The sequence below is a fragment of the Aulonocara stuartgranti genome (assembly GCF_965226115.1).
Source record: "Aulonocara stuartgranti genome assembly, chromosome: 5".
Classification (NCBI taxonomy): Eukaryota; Metazoa; Chordata; class Actinopteri; order Cichliformes; family Cichlidae; genus Aulonocara; species Aulonocara stuartgranti.
This window is the reverse complement of record NC_138943.1, coordinates 29,245,801-29,265,553: the sequence shown is the minus strand read 5'-3', so window position 1 is coordinate 29,265,553 and position 19,753 is coordinate 29,245,801. Positions and strand designations below refer to the sequence as shown.

The following is a 19,753-nucleotide window of genomic DNA, read 5'->3' as shown; positions in this document are numbered from 1 at the left end:
AATTTTATTTGTCACGTACACAGTCATACACAGTACGATATGTAGTGAAATGCTTGGACAACTGCTCGTGACCTAAAGAAAACAAAAAAGGAAAAGGCTATGAATAAGATAGGAAATAAATATGAAAAATTAAAAAGGGTAAATTTAACTAGGAAGGAATAAAATATAAATTAAGGTTAAAAATGAAATAACTGTACAACACAAATTAGAATGAAGGGTAAATTTAACTAAGAAGGAATAAAATATAAATTAAGGTTAAAAATGAAATAACTGTACAACACAAATTAGAATGAAGGGTAAATTTAACTGGGAAGAATAAGATAAAGATAAATATATAAATTAAAGTTGAAAATAAAATAACTGTACAACAAAATACACAATACACAATATAGAACTATATAAGAATGTATGAAGAAATCTAAATATAAATAAATATATACACAATAACAGCAGCTGTACAAGTATTAACCGGAAATGAAGAATATAGTGACCAGTGTTGTGCAAAACCAAAGTCCAGAAAGTCCAGTGTGTGTGTAAGAACCATATGTGTGGGTCAGTACTGTGTGGTGGTGTGATTGAAATTAGTTTATTATATTTAAAGGCTATTTTACACCTAAACACTGGACAGTTTTTGCTCCTACTGAAGCAAATCCCTTCACCATTATATAAAAACTGTATTTTATTTTTTTATTTTTATCTTTTTATTGTTACATTTTAGCCACATAATGTTTCACATCAACAAACCACAGGCAGTCTAAGCAAAAATATGTTTCGGTATGCAGTGTGTTGTGTTGCTCCTCGATGAACGCGACAGTGGCAACATCTAAAATACTCTGAAGTTGTTTAGAGTGTCCTTTAAACTGTCTATGAAAGAAAGCCTCTTAAAGCATTTACTTGAAGAGCACCTTGGTCTCTTTTTCTTCTTCTTCTTCATTAAGCTGCATATGTATACTTTAAGAAAACCCAGCAGAGGCTTTCTGTCTCCTGTCTTCCTTAAATAATGGAAATCACATTAAGAGAAGGATGTGGGCTGTTCTCATACCTTACATCAGCCTGAATTTGCCTCATTTGCATCCATTTATACTTCGTTGAGATTTTAATTAGGGTACGTGCCACGGACAGACAAAAAGAATGTGCATAAATGAAGCTGGGAAGGGTTTATCATCCACTGCTCAAACATACCCTCAAAGCTTTAAAGTTTTCAAACGTAAACATCTTCTGCCCAGTCCTGATATAGGCAATAAAGAGAGAAGGCCAGTGTACCTCCTGACCTCATTATGCCAGCGGAAGGCGAGCTGCTCTTTGTTCTCTCTGCTGCCTGTGACACTGCTTTCCCTCCTCCTGCTTGACTCTCTTCCTCTCTTTCCTCTCTCGTGCTAACAAGCTGCCTTTTTCCTGAGATAAGGCCAGCAGATTGAGCAGTCTTACTCAGTTCCAGTTCTGCAACAGCAGCAGAATAATTTCTTATTTATTTTGTACAGGCTATAAAATTGTGCTTGAATTAGATTTTCTTATTTTTACGCTGTTACTTTGAGCTTCAGTTGTGATTATTGCTGTTGTAACTATGACTTAATGTGTAGTTCTTGTCCATTTGACTTGTGCTGAGTTTGATCTTTTCTTGATTTTTATCATTACACAGAGCCTATATATATGTTTGCGTGTGTCAGTGAGTGCATGTGCAGTGTGCACGGGTGTAATCTGGCAGCTGCTCCAGCCTCAGGAGAGCCCGAGACAGAGGAGTGAGGGAAATGAAAGTGGAGGGATGATAGCGGAGGGGCGCCCTCGGAGAGCCAGGGATCATTGATGGGGCTCTCTGGAGAAGAGAACAAACAAACTTTAAATCAGAAAGGATGAGAGGGGCCATGGCCTGCAGAAATGGAACCCTCTGCTGAGTGTGTGCGCTGTATGAGTGTGTGTGCTTGTGCACACTTTTGTGTCTGCCTGCAAAGCCCATTCAGCTTACCATGAAAAGTTTTGGAGTCTGGGTATAGTCACGTACATAAATGAAATCTGGGCTTATGGTACAGTATAACCAAGGTTTTTCCAGGGCTGTAAAGAGGCTTATAGGTAGTTATGTCGCCAGCAGGGTTTGCTGTGCTCTGGAAACGGTGCCAGAGACTCTCAAGAGTGCACAACAAGCTTTGAGAGGGAAGATAAGGCAGCTGGAATCCATTCAGAAGCCATAAGCAAAGCTTAGATTCACTAAACATTGTACCCAACAGTTTTGGTTGGCGCATTTTCCTTTAGGTAGGCACAAAAACCTTTCTGCTAAGGGATTCATGGGTTTATTCATGTGCTGAGGGGAATGTAACATTAACACAGACAGTGCGCATTACACACTTCTATGCATTACTATGTAACATAATTTACAAGTCATCCTTGCTGCCTTGTACATGTGACAGATCAAGTTAAAGTATAAATGGTTGCTCTCGTGAGCTTACTCCTAAAATGAAGATACAGTCACCTTTTAGTCCCTGAAGACTCTGAAAAGAAATCATGTGTGAGGGGGCAAGATGTTCAGAAGGAATTCAACAAAAAATACTGAAACACTCAAACACATAGTACCACATTTTGCCACTGTGCAGAAAGCTTTGGGTTTGCGCTACAACCCCTCAGGTTCGTTTGCTGTCCGGAGAGTCTTATAATTAACCAGACCAATGCCTGCTGGGAAGTGAGAAGCTAATAAGAGACATTAGAGGTGGCTGGTTTGTTGGAGGTGTCAGGTAAAAACAATTATCCTCACATATATCATGACTTTAAGAAGCACACACAAATGCAAGGAACCAAACACACAGACAGACGTGCATGGAGATGGAATGATAAAAACAAAAATGCGGATGCAAACGTGACAGCGATTTCCTCTAACTAAATAAAGTGCACACGTCTCTGCTTAGATCAAGTGCTTTGTCTGAAAGGAGTCAAAAAGAAATGATTATTTTTTCATATGCTGTTTGCTTTTTTTAATTTCCCTCCATGCACACCATCACGAGAACAAGAGTCGCCTCTGTGACAGAGTTAATGAGGGCGCTGGGCTGAGAATAAAAGCAAAATATCACTAAAAAGTGTTTACTTATGAATCAAAGACTGAGACCGGAATAAATCGAGGAGTTTAAACAAAAGTAAATTATTCAGCAGATCTGTTTAATCCTCAGAAAAGCTGGCCCGTATTTGATTGTTATTTGCGGCGCAAATGTGTTTGAATTTCGACTCGATTATTTTCAACAACAAATGCCAAAACACCAACAAAATCTCCCTTACAGTCGATGAATTTCAAGCAAATAATCCCCCCACCCTTTTTCCCCCTCCTTCTCTCTCTCTCTTTCTCTCTCTCTCTCTCACAGCATCATACCAAGTGAAGCAGGGGACATGTGAGGTGGTGGCGGTGCATCGCTGCTGTAATAAGAATAAGATTGAGGAGCGCTCTCAAACCGTCAAGTGTTCCTGTTTCCCGGGGCAGGTCGCTGGCACGACCAGAGCCAGACCCTCCTGTGTGGAAGGTAAAACTACGTGTGAGTGTTAGTGTGAGTGTGTATATCAGGCCAAGCGTCTCTTCCAGTGGTTCCTCATTTATACCAAACAAATCCCGATGTGAGAATCTCTTGAAATGAAGTAGAATTAGTGATTCTAGTGGAGCTGATCACCGACCAACAGCCTGAGTGGATGTTTGGGCTGAAAATCAGCCCCGTCTTCTAACAGCGCACAGGCCTGAATTTGTTGGGCATCGTTGCTTTGTGAAACACATAAACAAGTAGGGTGTGCTTTCGGTTTCTGTGTTTTGTGCATCATATTGCAGACATCTCCCCCACAACACTGCAGCAGAGTCTCTCCATTTCTGCCAGATCTTTTTGGTATCTGTTGGAAACCTTTGCGAGCGTGACTGGAATTCCAAATGAAGATTTTGCAGGTTTGGACAGTGCTTCGCTGCACAACATGTTTTTGTAATAATTGACACGCTGCTGAATCCGGCGGGGTCACGAAGGCTAAAAATGGTTTTAATTATCTTGCATCATTAAAGTTTCTACATGAAACTTCTCACCTAAAACAAATCATTACTAGATTCATTTTGGAGATATTAGAAACGTAAATAGATGAGTTTAAATTTGCTGCCAGGTTGGATTCTGTCTGAAAATGACTTTTTTTTAATGGCACACTGCTGCTGGATTGAAAATGTATTTTCAGTTTATTTCCCTATAATAGAAGGAGTGAGATTGAGAGTGAATTCACACCACTGTCTTTACTTAAATTAAGATAGGATGTTTACTGGAAAATGAATGTAAAGCACCTTTAAGTGGGTCTTGAGTAATAGGATTTTTAATGTGTTAAAGTAAACCTGGATATATCTCGGTCCTCTTTCACCAGCGGTTTGGGGTTCATTGCATCCCAAGGAGATAACATGAAAAGTTAAAGCCACTAATGCCGGTAATGTTTCTCCTTGCCTTGCTAATTCCCCCATGCTATATGAAAGGAGAATCAAAAATATGACATCAGATTGGATGATTAAGCTGCGGTTTTAAAGGAATGCTGGTATATGGGACAGCTTAACGTTTCATATCCAGTCAGGCCGCGCGAGTATTTGACAGATGGTGATAGAGAAAGTATTTTCTTTGCATGTTTTTATGGGTTCAGACAGAACATTTGGGTGATTAGCGAGAGGAACGTTTTTATAAACAAATAAAAGCATGACATCAAACCCTTATGTTGGTTATGATTTTCAAGTCAACAGTTAAATAAAAATGTTGGATTCTGAAAAACGACAACAACAAAAATATCATCAAGCTAATTAATCATCCACAGACTTTCGCTCAGATACACAAATGTGTCTGTTTATACATGCTGAGTGTGCGGCTAGTAGCGAAGATGGACAGACGAAAGCTGAGGGTCGTTTTCATAGACCTCTGTTGCACCCGTTTGTCCGCATCGAGAGCTGCTGCCCAGCAAGAAACAAGCAGTGTCACTGACCCCTATCATCCGCAGACGCTCCACTGAGATCAGACACACACACACTGTGTCAGCCAACCTCATCCAATCGCACTGTATTAGCCCCCTACCAGAAGAAAATACACAGTTGTTTAATACGTGAGCGGAGACACTACCTCTCCAAAGCATGAGGGTAATTCATACTGTTAACGTCACCTCGGGAAGGGGACTGGAAGCTGATTCCGCACTTGCAAACAAATAAGTAATGAATCTACACAAATAGAGTCTTTGATGTGAGATCTGTGGGCAAACTTGAAGTGATGTCTCTTTTTTTTCTGTTTCAGATTTGGAACTAGATCAGATTTCACAGCGTTTGGTTTATTTTCCATGAAAAATAGCGTATTAGCCCCATTATCACTCTAATGCTGTAAATGAATGATATGGTAATTATCAAGAAGGGTAAAAAACGAGCCAAAACAAATCTCATTCACCCCGGCTCGCTGTTTGTTGACGTCTATTGACAGACAGTGCAGCACACAAACAAGAACTACTCACAGTCATTTAGTTTGGCAAATAGCAACTTCTTATTAAAACGCACATTATTTTTGACACGTGGTTCCCAATCCTACAGCTGTGCTATTGCCACATACAATCGGCTTTAATACAACTTCCCATTTTCATTTGAGTCTTCGTTTTATCTGACTTTGCAAATGCCCGCACGCTTTCCACCTTTACTAGTCAGGGCTGTGCACACACTGCCAGTCTGTGCCAACCTCCAGGCACTGAGTTGCTATTGCTGCGCGTGACCAGTAGACGGTGCTTTCCCCATTGAAATAACTTTAGTAACAAGCATACCTGCTGGTTCATTTCAGCACCATTTTCACCCAATAAAAAAGTAGATTTGTTTTTTAACCTCTTTGATGAGTTCCAAGATGGGAACTATTGCTTGATAATGATAAAACCAGGCAACCATAGCAAAGATGATTGGCTTTGTAATGAAAGCCAGGATAAACAAGGAATCACGTGAAACTTTGCTAACCCTTCAGAGCAGGCACTGCACTGATTCCTTGCTTTTATTTGTTTACTTCAAAGACGTGGTCTCGTTTGCTAAAAGGAGGAGTGACACTAATGAGAACCTAATGCACTCTGCGTGTGATTGAGAGTTAGTGATGGATTCTTTTTGATGGTCTTAATCACTTTTTTCGACTCACACGCACGCACAGACTGCGCGGTTCTGCCGTCACACCGGTCACGAGGCTTTCTAATTTTCTATTCAGATCTCACCTCGGAGTCTCACCTCCTCTCACTTCCAAATCCAGTGCTCAGCAGCACTTATCTCATGAGTCAGGCTTGACCTCTGAGTTCACAGTTCCAAAAGATCTCACCTCATCCAGGGTTTTCTTACGCACACAAACACACCTCAGTGCACGCACACATCCACGCGTGCTTCTCTCTCCCCTTTTTTTGGCTGGAGCACTGATGGAAAGAGACAACCCCCTCTCAGCAGGTAGCCTTTGTAGAAAAGCCATAGTGTAAATGGAGTTACATTATTGATGCTGGCTGAAAGAGGAGTTAATGGTGAGAGGTCCCATTACTGGGCTGCTGCACTGCATGGTGGGATACGCTTTTTCAAGTGAACTCTATTCATCACAACAACCCTGAAACCCACTTCTGTATTGGCTTCTTTTCTTTTTCTTCTCTGTTGGAATTAGCGCTGGTGGCGTGTGAGAATAAAGGGTTTGTCCTGCAAAAAGTAAGGTCATTTGGAGAAGTCTAAATCTGCGCGTGAAGAGTTTGCAGAGGTAGAATTGTTAACCGGAAAAAAAATAGAAGTCAAGCAGTGAAGCTCTTTTCGGGCTAACGCTGTAGGAGAAATGCACCCTGTCCACTTCTGAGTGGCTCACATATATTTTATATTTATATATCCTAAAAAACAAACAAAACACAGGTCGATGTCAAGAAAAGAAGTGCAGTAGCAGAGTTATGTTATGGAAATGTTTTCCTTGGTGTCACAGTACGCTAATCTATCTTTGAAGGACAGGAACAAACTGTTGCAAATTGTGAACAGTAACAGCAGCTTAGCCCAGAGCCTCTTTATACCAGACAGCTACAGAGGATGACCAGTTCCATCGTAAATGCTGATGGCCACCCCTTATTTGACGAGGTTAGCAGTCCCTAAATGCAGGACAAAGCTGTAAAGAAACAGCTTTGTCCCATGTTGCTATTCTTTATCTGAATAAGTAATATCGGTTCCATTGATTTTTAATTTGTGATGTATTGTGATATTGTTTTTAGCTTCTTGGCCTTTTTTTAAATTGTATTTATTAGTCTGAAGGTTTGCAGTTGGGGTTGTAGTGAAGCCTGGAGCCCTCTCTCTTTTCTCTCTTTTATTTTTCTCACCATGTGTTTGTGAATATTGTCCAGGGTCTGTGTTTGATGTCTGGTAGAAGGGTTGTCTGCTCTTTTAACTGCAAAACAAATATGCCTAGAGGTGCCAATAAAGGAACCTTGAACCTGAAGATTGACCAGATTCACTAGATGTAAAGGTCCCAATTGTGAACACTATCACACAGTGTGAATTTATTGATGTAAGCAGCAATTTTAACAATATGTCATAATAAATAAACAAACCTCTGCACTTGTATCATCAGAGTAGCACCGGCATCCATCTGATCTGCTTTCTCTGGAGTACACTTCTGTACAAAAGCAGAAAGTTGCTCATAAAGTGAACTGCATGTTTTTACGGTGATTTTTTTGGGTACCAGACAAAATGACTTTAAATCTTTTCACAGTCACTGTCATTAAAGTATGTTTGGCGGTGGGGAACGAGAGAGAGCACGGCGACCTGATAAAAATGGTGGCTGAGTGAATTTTGCTCGCTGTGTGATAGATATGGTGACAGCCAAACTGTGTTTCATTGCTGGGCCAAGAAATTTAGTTAAGTGTTTCAGCACACATCAACCTGCTGTTGTTTACAATAATATCTGCTCCTTAATGTCATGCTTTTGAAATTTTGCCAATCTGTTCTGGTGTATGTGCATAACCATAAACCGCGTGCAGTCTTTGTCTGACAGTTATACCAATGTGTTTTTCACTTTTTTGCTTCTTCTTCTTGTTTTTTGTCCACATACCTGGGTGTGCTGGCATGGATGTGCGAGCTGGGGCAATGGAGATAAAGTGTGTTAGTAAATCATTGTAGAAAGAGATGGATGCCGCTCTCCAACTGCTTCTGCACTTCAGGATCACTGAGTGGAACTGTTACAAAGCCTGGGAGCATTCATATATCTGGATCCACCTCCAAACTGCCTATGGGTGTGTATGGGTTTGAGTACATGGAGGTGCATCATATTCCCTTTAAATAGTGATGACCTCGAAGCAAGGGCACAGGAATGCTCTGATTGTGCATTATAGCTTACACTTATTGCACATTTGGGACTGTATAGATGGACACATGAAAACCACATTACATCTATAGTGCTCAACAGACATGTGCGCACATATAAATGTGTAAGCACCCAGACACAGACACAAAGAAACCCTGCTCTGCTGTAGTGTATATATTCAGCTGCTCCATCGTGTGAGTTCAAGCAGTGCCTTTGTAAAGTATTAATGGGGATACACTCCCACAGACACATGCTGTGCGCACAGTGTGATAGGATGTCCTGGCTAACATCAAACAGGCTACAGCATAGTTACACAATTGGATAGGTAGTCATTAAATTAGTTTTGTTATATCAGAGGCTAATTGGTTACTTTAGATGAAAAGGTTAGGAGTCAGGGAAGTCCCTTTGAACTTGGTGACTTTTTTGCATTCAATGTGACAGATACATTTTTTGCCCACTGATGAACTGAGGACGAGGTGGGAAAAGGCTCAATCCATCAAAAAAAGGCTGTATGGATGAAAATGTACATTTTTTACTGTGGTACATCATAAAAGTAAAGGTCATGAGAATAATGAATAATGTACTATAATATAGCTAAACTATATTCATTACCATATCTCACCCTTAGAGGGTAGGCCCTGAGTAGAGGTGCTACATTCAAAGCAGCCAGTTTAGGTGTTTGGGCATCTGACCAGCATGCTGCCTGAGTGCCTCTTGGTGAGGTGTTTTGGGCATGTCTAACTGTAGGGAGGCCCTAGGGTAGACCCAGGATATGCTACTGAGGTTGAGGAGGAAAAGAAAGAGAAATGATTTAGATTATGCATAACAGTTTTTTTGTCTTTTGAGAGTTCGATTGTGTTGACCTGGTAAAAATCAGAAATTAAAGCAGTGTTAGAAATCAGGTTTATATTTTTGGCATCGAGGTGAATGGAGGTGGTGTTTTTTTTTTTTTCAGTCAACGCTTGTTAATTCACCTGCTAAGCTGGAGCACAGCATGCATTCTTGAAGTGCTAATTGGCAAGAATCAAGGCATTGCATACAATAACTGAGCAGCGTTGTGCCACAGGGATGTGAACAAAACATCTTTTTGCTTTCATGCAGTGGAGAAGGAGACCTGCAATTTCAACTTTGTCCACTTGATGTCACAAACATTACAATATCAATGCAAGCAGTGGCAGAGAAGGCATGAACAGAGGCGGCGCTGGGATGAATGCTCGTACGGCTGACATGCTTGTTTGCACACACAAAAATGAAAAAAGTGAAGCTGCAGCTGGCAGAATGCTGAGTGACATTTACCAGGTGTGTGCTAGATTGACATGTTGTGATCAGTAGCAGGCGAGCAAAAGCTGTAGGCACCCTCGTAGCATAAAGCATCCGCAGACCTTATTTCGACAACCCAGGAGACTCAATGAGAGCCAGGGGAATAACATACTGTAGCTCCAGTCCCTTCTGTTGCCTAATCACCTGCACCTTAAACAAAGCCCTGTCTAGACGTTTGCCCTCAGCTGATCCCATGCTGAAAGTTTGCAGGAGAACTTAAAAGGCATTCTGAGTGCAGCTTCTATAACGACTGCGAGTAACTGTGATGAAATGTATGCCTGAGCTGCAAACCTTTTTTTAATTAGCATGGGCACCTTTTGTGAATATAAATGTAGAGTCTTAATGAGACTGATGCAATTAGAGTACGTAGAGCTAAGGGGGAGTTCATGTGTTAAATGCATTTTTCCCTGAAAAAATGTCTTTCTGTTTGACGAACTTGGCAGTGATTCATTTTCACTGGTACTTGTTGAACATTATTGTGAAAAAGTTACAGGCAAGACTGTGGAGACACAGTGGAAAGTCGTCATTGTCACTTTAGCTTAATAATTTTAAAAGCAACTCAGCTGATGATTGTTTTTCCACTTTGTTTTGTTTTGTAAGAGAGACTTTAACTGAGACCAAAGAACAACTGTTACATGAGTCACGAGTCATGTGGTATGAAGCAGCAAGCAGTAGGTACTTAATGTTGCTCCCTTATTTCCTGTGGAGCCCCCACATCGGCTGGATCTGCCTATTGCTCAGGTGCAGAATTTTGCCACAGATGTCCTTCCTGATACCCTTATGTGCTCGCTATGTCTCAGGCCTCAGTCACACAGGCTGAGAGACCTGTTGGCGACCATCTGGCAGCCGCTGATCATGAGGGGGAAAATGTGCACCTCCTGACTAGTTGTGGATCATTTCTTCGGGTTTTCCTGCCAGTCACTAGCATGAAATGGATCACAAAGATGTACATGATGCTGCACTGAAAGGCCTGTTGCAAATGCTTTGGATGGCAGCAGATTCCCACCTTTGTTGTCTGTAGCTTGCATGGAAGACACTAACTTGTCTGTGAACACTTGCTAATTCCTCTCTGAGCTAAAATGAAACAGTGTGATGCAAACTGGAAACGGAGACCATTTGTCTTCAAAGTAAAAGTTGTCCTTATCGCTGCAACCAACACATCCCAAAAGGCACAGATTTTCTTCGAAGGAAAACATTCTCCACTGCTTGGTGAGTAGTTTGTGTCTGCAGACAAGTTGGCGTCTCCCATGCAAACTACTGGGTGACAATAGCAGTTCCAAGGAACTTTTCAGTTCAGCACCATATACACCTCTTTCACCAGTTCATGTGACCAATTTCAGGTTAGCAAATGCCAACAACCTCCAGCAACTGAATTTTTCCTTTTTTTCTGATGACCAGTAGCTACCAGGGTGGGTCACTGACAACTGTGTGGGGCTTTAGCATTTGATTTCAAAGTGACTGCCAGCAGCCATCATTTACTATTGACAACCAGGGGAATGCACATTTTTCCTGGTGGTTGCCAGATGCTAGCCGACGGGTCTCTAGGCCTGTGTGTTCTGAGCGCTAAGACAGCGCACAGTCTTCCATAAATCCATCATGTATTGCTTATATGCTCTTTTTTGTTTGTTTTTGTACATAAAAGGCATATGTATATGCCATGCAGTTTGAGAGTTTTGATAGTGATAGTGGACGAAGTTGATTATTTTTGGACAGGTCGCTATTTAAGCCGGTTTCTGGTCTATGTGCTAAGTTAAACTAGCTGGAGGCTGTCTGTGGTTTCATATTTACTGTAGAGGCTCACGAGGGTCAGTAGTGTTAATATAAGTGGATTAGTGAACTATTCAAGATGACTATCTAAATCTTCTAAATGTAAATATTGAATTTCAGTCATTCAAACCGTTGCGCACCTGAAAAGCTTCCTACTGGCCTCTAAACTTCCTCCATCAGTACAGCGAGGAAAAATACGGCTCCAGTGGAGATAATTTCAGAACTAACTGGTGCACAGTATTGCTGTAATCTTTTTACCATTGACCTGTTGAGATCTCTGTCTGAATGCCGTCCAGTACTTGAATTATCCATGACATCACAGGCCACGTACAAACTCGTGTCCATTTTCTCACTTGACAGGCAGGTTCTTATGTGTCATGCCCCACCCTCCTAGTAATAGCATGAGATAAGGTGCAATAAACACTAACTCCATAATAGCACTCAAAGGCCATGCCTAGTAGCTCTATATAACACTCGAGCAGTACAAAGCACTGTCGTTGACACTGTAATGGCCACATTAACAATCATTACACAGCCATTGGTTTTTAGAACCGCTTACTGCCACTGAGCTCATGTATCATAACAGTGTGTTCAACATTAGCCTCATCATAGCGGCGAGAGGTTTTTTTGTGTTGACTGGGCAGCTTCAAGTTAGCTTTCTGCTTCTCGCCAATTTCCACTCCGCCTCAATTTGCTACTCTCCTCTTCCTGTGTTTTCTTTGTTTGATCTGCTCCTTTCACCACTACAATCAGTGATAGTCATCCTCAAACGGCCTCTTTCCTTTGCACCCTTCACTCTGCCTCCCCGAGTTCCTCTCACTGCTCATTTCCTCACTACAAAGATGTTTTCTTGGTGAACAGCTATTATTTAGTCTTGTCTCCCTCCCTCCCGCCCTCCTCTCCCTCTTTCTCTTAGTGGCACTGTTTTCTTCTCCCAGAATGCTTGAGAGAATTGGCCCATGTTCTTTTGCATTATGCAGTTGAAAGTCAATTTTCCTCACAATACCAGCTTATCTCATTCATTTGTTGGAAACAGGAGATATGAAAAAAAATTCTTTCTAAACACCATCAGTCCAGCAGCTTAATGATGATGAAGTTGGGGAGATGGGATTCTTTTTTTCTTTCTGCATTCACCTTTGAGACTAAAGGATGGGCAGATGATGAGTTAGGAGAGCGGGGACTGAGTTATTCTCTCTTATTCTGTCTCTTGTCTACAAGGTGGGGTCAAATGATCTGTGAGATTTGAGTGCCAGCTGCTAAGATGGAGGAAACTTTAGCTTTTAATAGCGGATAAACTATAGCTCAGCCCAGACTGCATCCACTTTCCTACCTGTGCAACAGGATCCAGTAGCTCAAGACCATATTTACCAAGTCAGGTACATTTTCAGTCGTGTGAGGACATGCTTGAAAAACTATAATAACATGACATTCACAAAAACATAGATTCTGCACTGTATAGATGTGCAGTCAAATATGAGCGAATGTGCGGCATTGACCATGTTACCTCATTGTTCACCCACATGAGATATTATTGCATTAATATGAACCATGGCACTGGAACTAAGTGAATATGTCAGATGTCATACCGTTATTCTACATATAAAAGTGTCAAACCACGGCTGGAATGACGGTGGGAAAGTGTTTTACCTTAACGTGATCAGTTTTCATCAATAAGAGAAGAAGGGTGCATCAAGCTTTGTTCACTGAAACACAGAAAAACAGCTTTTTAACAGACCCAGGAGTTGCTAACAAAGAACCCAACGCCACAGCAGTTCTGTCAAAGCGGCAGCTCTCTGAAACATCATCATGCTGGGATGATTTGAGTTATTAGATTTGGTTCAAATATGTCCTTGACTGGATGCTGCCATTAATCAAAACTTAGGTAATTCTAATAATTAGAATTATTTCGTTTAATACGATTAGAACAAATATGAAATCTCCACAAGTGTTTTGTTTTTGTGATCCTGCATGCATATCCTGCCGTCCAAGTTTTTCTTAGTTTGAACAGAATAAAAGTTGTTGCAGTCGGTAAATAAAACACAGCTTCTAATTGTTTGCTTTAGTACAAAGAGCTCTTTTTGCCCTGCAAAAATCATACAGCACTTCAGAATCAGCATGTTGTCTTAAATAAATGAGCCTTTTTTTTATTGATAGAATTTCTTCTTCATAATCCTATTTTTCCCTTGGTCTTATGCAATATGAATAATGCTGGTTCCATTCACTTAATTTGTTTTGCTGATTTTGCATGTAACAAAAGGCAATTAAATGATAAGCAGAAATTTCATTTGAATTACAGGAAGTGACTGTCAGCTCCTCATGCAAATTCACACATCTGCACAAGAAGCAAAAAAAAAAAAAAAAACACAAACAAGTGAACATCAGCAGTGTTGCAGGAGGGAACTTTTCAACTCTTCTCATTCTACTTATGAATACAAAAAAACTCATTAATCTTTATTCACAGTGTGCTGTCCATGGTTCTGGTGGTTTCCAGTGATCAGTGTTAATTATTGCATGGTGTGCTGGTCACGTTGGTGTTGTAAATTTGCCTTATTCTAGCCTTTTGCTCTTCATGTCATATAATCCATTTACTAACCCTCCGTCTTTAATTTTCTCTCTGAACATCCGCTCACTACTCCAGCGTCCATTGTAGCCCAGAAGTGGTGGTGTCAAATGCAGCCATGTATGGATGGGGAGGAGTGTAAGGTCCTTCCTGACCTGACTGGTTGGTCCTGCAGCACTGGCAACAAAGTCAAAACCACCAAAGTAAGAAGAATGCATTTGTCTGTTTGTCTACACCTGCCTGCTCTCTCTCTCTCTCTCTGATGTGAAATCACTGATCAACGCTTCTCCTTTTCATGGATTTCTTACCTGTGTTTTTTGCGCTTCTGCACCGTGACCTACGTGTAGTGTGTAACTCTAATTATAGCGTAGCCTTTGAAATCTTTTCATCAGCGTGCTACAACAAAGCGTGTAAAATTATCAGTGCTCACATCAAAAAGTCCCACGAGAATCATGTGATGCCCAAAAAAAAAAAAAAAAATACAAAAAAATGCATGTATTACCAACCTAACTAACATTTGATGTAGATAGATATGACCTTGATCTTCAATTCAATTGATTTGTTTTGTCTGTGAAACATCTTGCTTGAATTAGTGTTGAGTAAACAAACTTTCAACTTGATGACTCTTGCTAGTGTTCGTATTGTATACGCCAGTATATGAAAAGAAAAAACTCAGAAGGGCTTCCCAAGAAAATTAAAGTTGATCTTGTAAACAGAGATTGTTTGGATCTTCAAAATGCCCACAGAAGACCGCAGTCTAATTTAATCACTTATTTCAGAGATCATTATAAATTACAAAGAAAATACAGCGCTAATCAACAGGCAAGCCTCCAGGTGATTGTTTGTGGAGCTCCTGTAGCCGTATCTCTTCAGGTAAGACGAATCAAAAAGAACAAAAAACAAAAACAACCATCACAGTAAACCCGAGACCTCTGTACAGTCTACCCCACACAACCGCCATGTGATGTCGAGTAAACTGATGCTATTCATATGAGATAAATTGATTTAAATGAGGGCCCTTCATGGCCCTTTGTAATCTGCTGAAGTGTGAAAGTTAATTTGTGGGTCTGACGACCGGGCAGTGTGTGTGCATGCGCCAGAGTGCGTGCCGTGGGATGGAGCAGGTGTTTATTTACAGGTGAAATATAAAAAGAGAAACAGTTGGACGGGAAAGCGGCGCAGGCGCCATAAGACTAATTGCTCAAGAGATGGCATAACAGAACAACATCTGTCGCATTCATTAGAATGCATTATGGCTGGGGCCTTCCACAGAGGCTTCACAATTAAGAGTCATAATTAAATTGGTGAGTGGGGTAGACTGAGGAACAGAGGCACTGCCGAGCTCAGTCACAGGCAGTGGAATTAATGACCCTGGGCCTAACACCAACTCTGGGACTGATAGGTGCAATTATCCCTGTTTTGTTGCACGTTGCCGTCTCTCTTCTTCTTCACTCCCTTCCTCTCCTTTTTGTCCCTCCTACCTTGTCTGATGAGGCCTTTAAGCTAACTGCATCAGTGGACATTAATTGTGAATTTGCAAGGTGCTTTGGGACTGGCGAGCAGTTACTTGGAGACTTGGTGGCAGATGTCACTGTAGATAGTTGCAATGAGACATCGATTCCTTGGCAACTGCTCACACGGCCCTGCTCTCTTACTTTCTCTGCAGCTCTGCTCTTTACACTGGGTCTCTCTTTATTCCTCTGACCTCCTTGTACCACCTCAGCATATTATTCACCATGATGATCAGTATATGTCAATCTTTCTTTCACTCCCACACGGCGTAGGTGTGTTGTAGAAAGATGCATAGATTGCCTGACTGAGGCATCATCATTTAACAAGAAACAGCAAAAACACCACACCATGAGATCTGTATTTTCATTCTTACTTAATGTAGTTTTATTTGCAGGAGTGGAACAAGCAGAATTAATATTTTATGCATGAACATATCTGGTCATTATACAGCATAAACACACACCGCACTGGGTTTGCTGGGAAACAAGTTCTTTACATCTGCAATTACACTCCTTCAGCTCTCTGTTCAAGTGTAAACAAACCATTGCAGCTCCAAGACATGTGAAATTCAGCTTAACCAGTTGAGACACTGTTGGTTCTTGCAATCAGACCACCGGCTAGACTGCCAACAAGCTCTTTTGGTCCAATGAAAAGGACACAGAGGCTGAAATACAAAGGAAATTGTTTGACTTTAAATATTCACCCCTGACATCCGATTGTCTCTTTCAAATAGAAACATTTGTTCAGCCACTGTGAAGCACTTCTTGTGATTAGATGTCTCTGCGACCCTGATTCTCTTCTCTTCTCTCTCTTTTTTTTCTTTTTAGGTCACCCGATAGCAAGAGAGCCACCGAGCCATGAGGAAACATGAAGCTTTCCATGTGGAAAGGATGGATGACTCACACATATTGTATTTACTGTAAGATGCGGGAAAGGAAAGGACTGCTGTCAAGATATCCATCACAAAATAATGGGATCAAACGTACTCATCACAAACTATGTTCACTTGGCAACATGGAGCCACGTGTACAGCATATGTAATATGCTGGTTGTTGAGACCAATGGACTACAATCAGGGTACCAGTGGACAATAAGGCGACTCTTTTTTCCAATAATGAACAGTTTGGATTAATCAGAAACGTTTGATTTCAAACTCCAATTAAGCATTTCAAAGTATATATTTCAACAAAGCTTTCTGGGACGAGCGTAAGATGTGAACTAGAGGCGGCGCTGAGAGTGTTGCTGGACACGGTTCAGACCTGTTGAACATATACTGGAAACACTGGCGGCAGTCTGAATGGGTACATGAGAGTTAGCAGCTTATAACTAGCAAATAGCAAATTAGATTTAAACGGCTCTTGTGGGTCAAGTCACTACCACAAAGACTGTTTTGCGGGAGTCATTTTGCAGTTCTAATTAGGAATTGCAATAGGATCATAACAACATATTAAAAATTCATGTAAGATATTTGCACTAGTCGAAGCCGTTTGGGAATGTTTTGTTTTTCTAGATATCTCTCATCTTTTTGCTGTGGATGTCACATGAAACTGAAGGTGAGCATTTTGTAAAGTGTCTGACACTTGAAGTAGATAAATATGTATATCACACCTCACTCATTCTGAGTAGTTATTTGTTTAAAAAAAAGGCTCAGACTGTCGAGCTTCACTTACATACAGCTTGGTACAATATGAACTATTAAAGTGTGATTCATCCGTCTCATTTTTTTGCCCAGAGAAATTTTCCAGGCTCGGCCTTCAGAGTTATATATCTTTGATCTGTTTTATTCGGTACTGCGACATCTCTTATTTTGACTGTTGAAAGGAGGACCATAAATGCTCAAACAAGTGTGACCTGTTCTAATGTTGTTATTTCTTTCTTCCTTCTTTTTTTTTCCTTGCTGAAAATGTTTTCCAAATATTCTGGTTCTTAATCTTTAAAAGCACCACAGATACAAACCCACCGCACGATGAGGTTTCTTTTTAGCTTCTTTTTATTAGACGTGTTAGTTTTTTTGCACGCACGTTGCCTATCCGGTCGTTAAGTCTGACGTCACAAGCCGTGTCTGGGCCTAAACTCCGCTGCAGGTCCATATATCAAACGATCACTATGGCATTACTGAGAGTTGAAAAACTGTCTAAAGTCTTTCATCTTTAATAAAATGATCAGCGTTCTGCTCTACCAGGTGTAACAATTGAGTTTAACATCCAGGCATCCATGAAAACGGAATTTATGACATAAGTAAAGTAAGTAAGTAAAGTTTATTTATTAAGCGCTTTTCATAGACAGGTAGTCACAAAGCGCTGCACACAGAGATTAAAATAAACAATACGATAATTAGCAAATGCATGATATACACAATAGGCCTATAGAGTTTAAATGTAAATCAAAAATATAAAAATGTAAAAAAGCATTGGTCAACAGAAAGCTTGTTTAAACAGTAAAGTTTTTAACTGTTTTTAAAGGATTCCACAGAGTCAACCAAACGTAGTTGTAGAGGTAAACTGTTCCACAGACATTTGACAACGGAGTTAGAAGTTAGCAGGAAGTTAGCTCGCTAGCTTCTATCTAAATACGATATAGCATGTCCTGACTGCGGGGTTTTGGAAACAAATTAAAACGTACAGCTCTGTTATCACTTCCAACATAAATGAAGACAGAAAACTAAACAGCAGTGACGTTTGTAGGGTTACTGAAGTTGGGCTAGCTGGTATATAATGATGTGCTACGTGACCGCTAGCGACACAGCTATGTTAGCATAATATTAACAAGCTAACTTTTTTTCCACTCGATAAAAGTTAACATGAGTGTTCTCGGTGGTCAGGAACAAATGTAATCGCATGGCAGGATGCTGTAAAAGGACCAAACCTCAGCCAGGAGAACAACTGAGATAATCCATCCACAATACGAGGTTAGTCATTCATATACTGCTGCATGGGCTGGGCTGTAGTTACATCCTAAGGTTTTAAAACTGAGCTTAAATAAATGATTAGCGGTAATAAAAGCCGAGGGAGGTCAACAGGGATCACTGACTGTTTTAGGAGCTTTTTGAGACTAAATAGAAGAAAATACAAAACATTAAACATGTTAACAACACAAAAGCCATATTAAACGCAGACTACTTTAGGCCCGGAAGTAGGATTCGTCACGTCATCGACCGGATTGATTTTCTCCAGAATTACCCTCCGTATCAAAGCTTGGGTGAGACATACTGAAATAATTGCCACAGATAATGGCAGTTCAACATTTTGCAAACATGTTTTTTTTCTGTACAAGGCTCGATCATTACAGCCCTGAGTGCAGTAGCATCGCGCCCTGTACAAACATCATAAATCTCTCTATTATCTTTGTCCATTCTCCCCCATTCCACCCCCCCTTTCTTTGAATCTTTCTCTCCTTCTCTTGTGCCCTCTCCTTCTCTCTTTTTTCCCACTGTAATGTCTCTGAAACAAATGATGGCACAGATGAAAGTTTTCACGCAATCTACCCCACGCACTGTATCTTAATTTCTCAGCTGTTCGGAGTAGTTTGCAGCTTTTTGCACTGATGCTTTCCAAATCATAACCCTGCCCCCCACCCCCCCTCCCCTCTTGTGGACACACAACCAAAAGAAAGTGTTTTTCAAACTGCATCATTCTGCCTCTCTGATTTGTGAATGTCTTGGGTTAGTGTGCCCAAGGGTGAGCCTGGTGGGGGCTGCTCCTCTGTGAATGAGAGCCTCTGCTTTCAGACATGCTGCCTTGTGAGCTATGATAAATTTGTGGGAGCTGAGCAGCTAACTCTCCGGCTCCAATGCCGAGCTCTGAGCCAGAGGGAGCTTGGGGACAGCAGGGCTACCGGTTGCAGGCAGTTCCACTCTCTCATTACTGAGAGGCCTGGATAGCACTGGGCTTCTCTCGGGAACACTGACATGGAATATTTTTAGGCTTACGATGCAGCACTGCAGTTAGGCCAGTCACACCAAACTGCCCTCTTTCCACGAGCAGCGTATCAGCAACAATGGTCCTTTGGAGAGGGAAATATGATGGCATCCTGTAACTGCATTCACGCTCAAGCAAAAACACCTACGTCCACATGAGCTCATTCTTTTTTAAACTTTTTTCCGTTTCATGCATATGCACACGGGCGTGGGAGAGCTGGAATTCGCAGAGAAATTGGCAAGCCTTAATTACAGCAACCAGAAGCTAATGGAAAGGTCTTGAGATCTGTGCAACATCAAACTATATGGTGGATCTGTTTCCCATTCGCCCCTCCTTCCCACTCTCTCTTTCCCTCCCTCAGAGAATTCATGTTCTGT

General features: G+C 41.0%; 1 protein-coding gene across 6 annotated transcripts in view; it reads left to right on the top strand.

Annotated features, from left to right (window-relative positions):
- tafa4b (TAFA chemokine like family member 4b) overlaps positions 1-17,321 on the top strand; it is a 37,506-nt gene extending 20,185 nt beyond the window's left edge. For all 6 annotated transcript variants that reach the window (XM_082532685.1, XM_082532686.1, XM_082532688.1 and 3 more), the window contains exons 4-6: positions 3,342-3,497; positions 14,026-14,150; positions 16,287-17,321. In XM_082532685.1, coding sequence (XP_082388811.1) covers positions 3,342-3,497; positions 14,026-14,150; positions 16,287-16,298 — 293 coding nt within the window. In that variant the 3' untranslated portion in view covers positions 16,299-17,321. The remainder of the gene's footprint in view (positions 1-3,341; positions 3,498-14,025; positions 14,151-16,286) is intronic.
- The last annotated feature ends 2,432 nt before the right edge of the window (positions 17,322-19,753 follow it).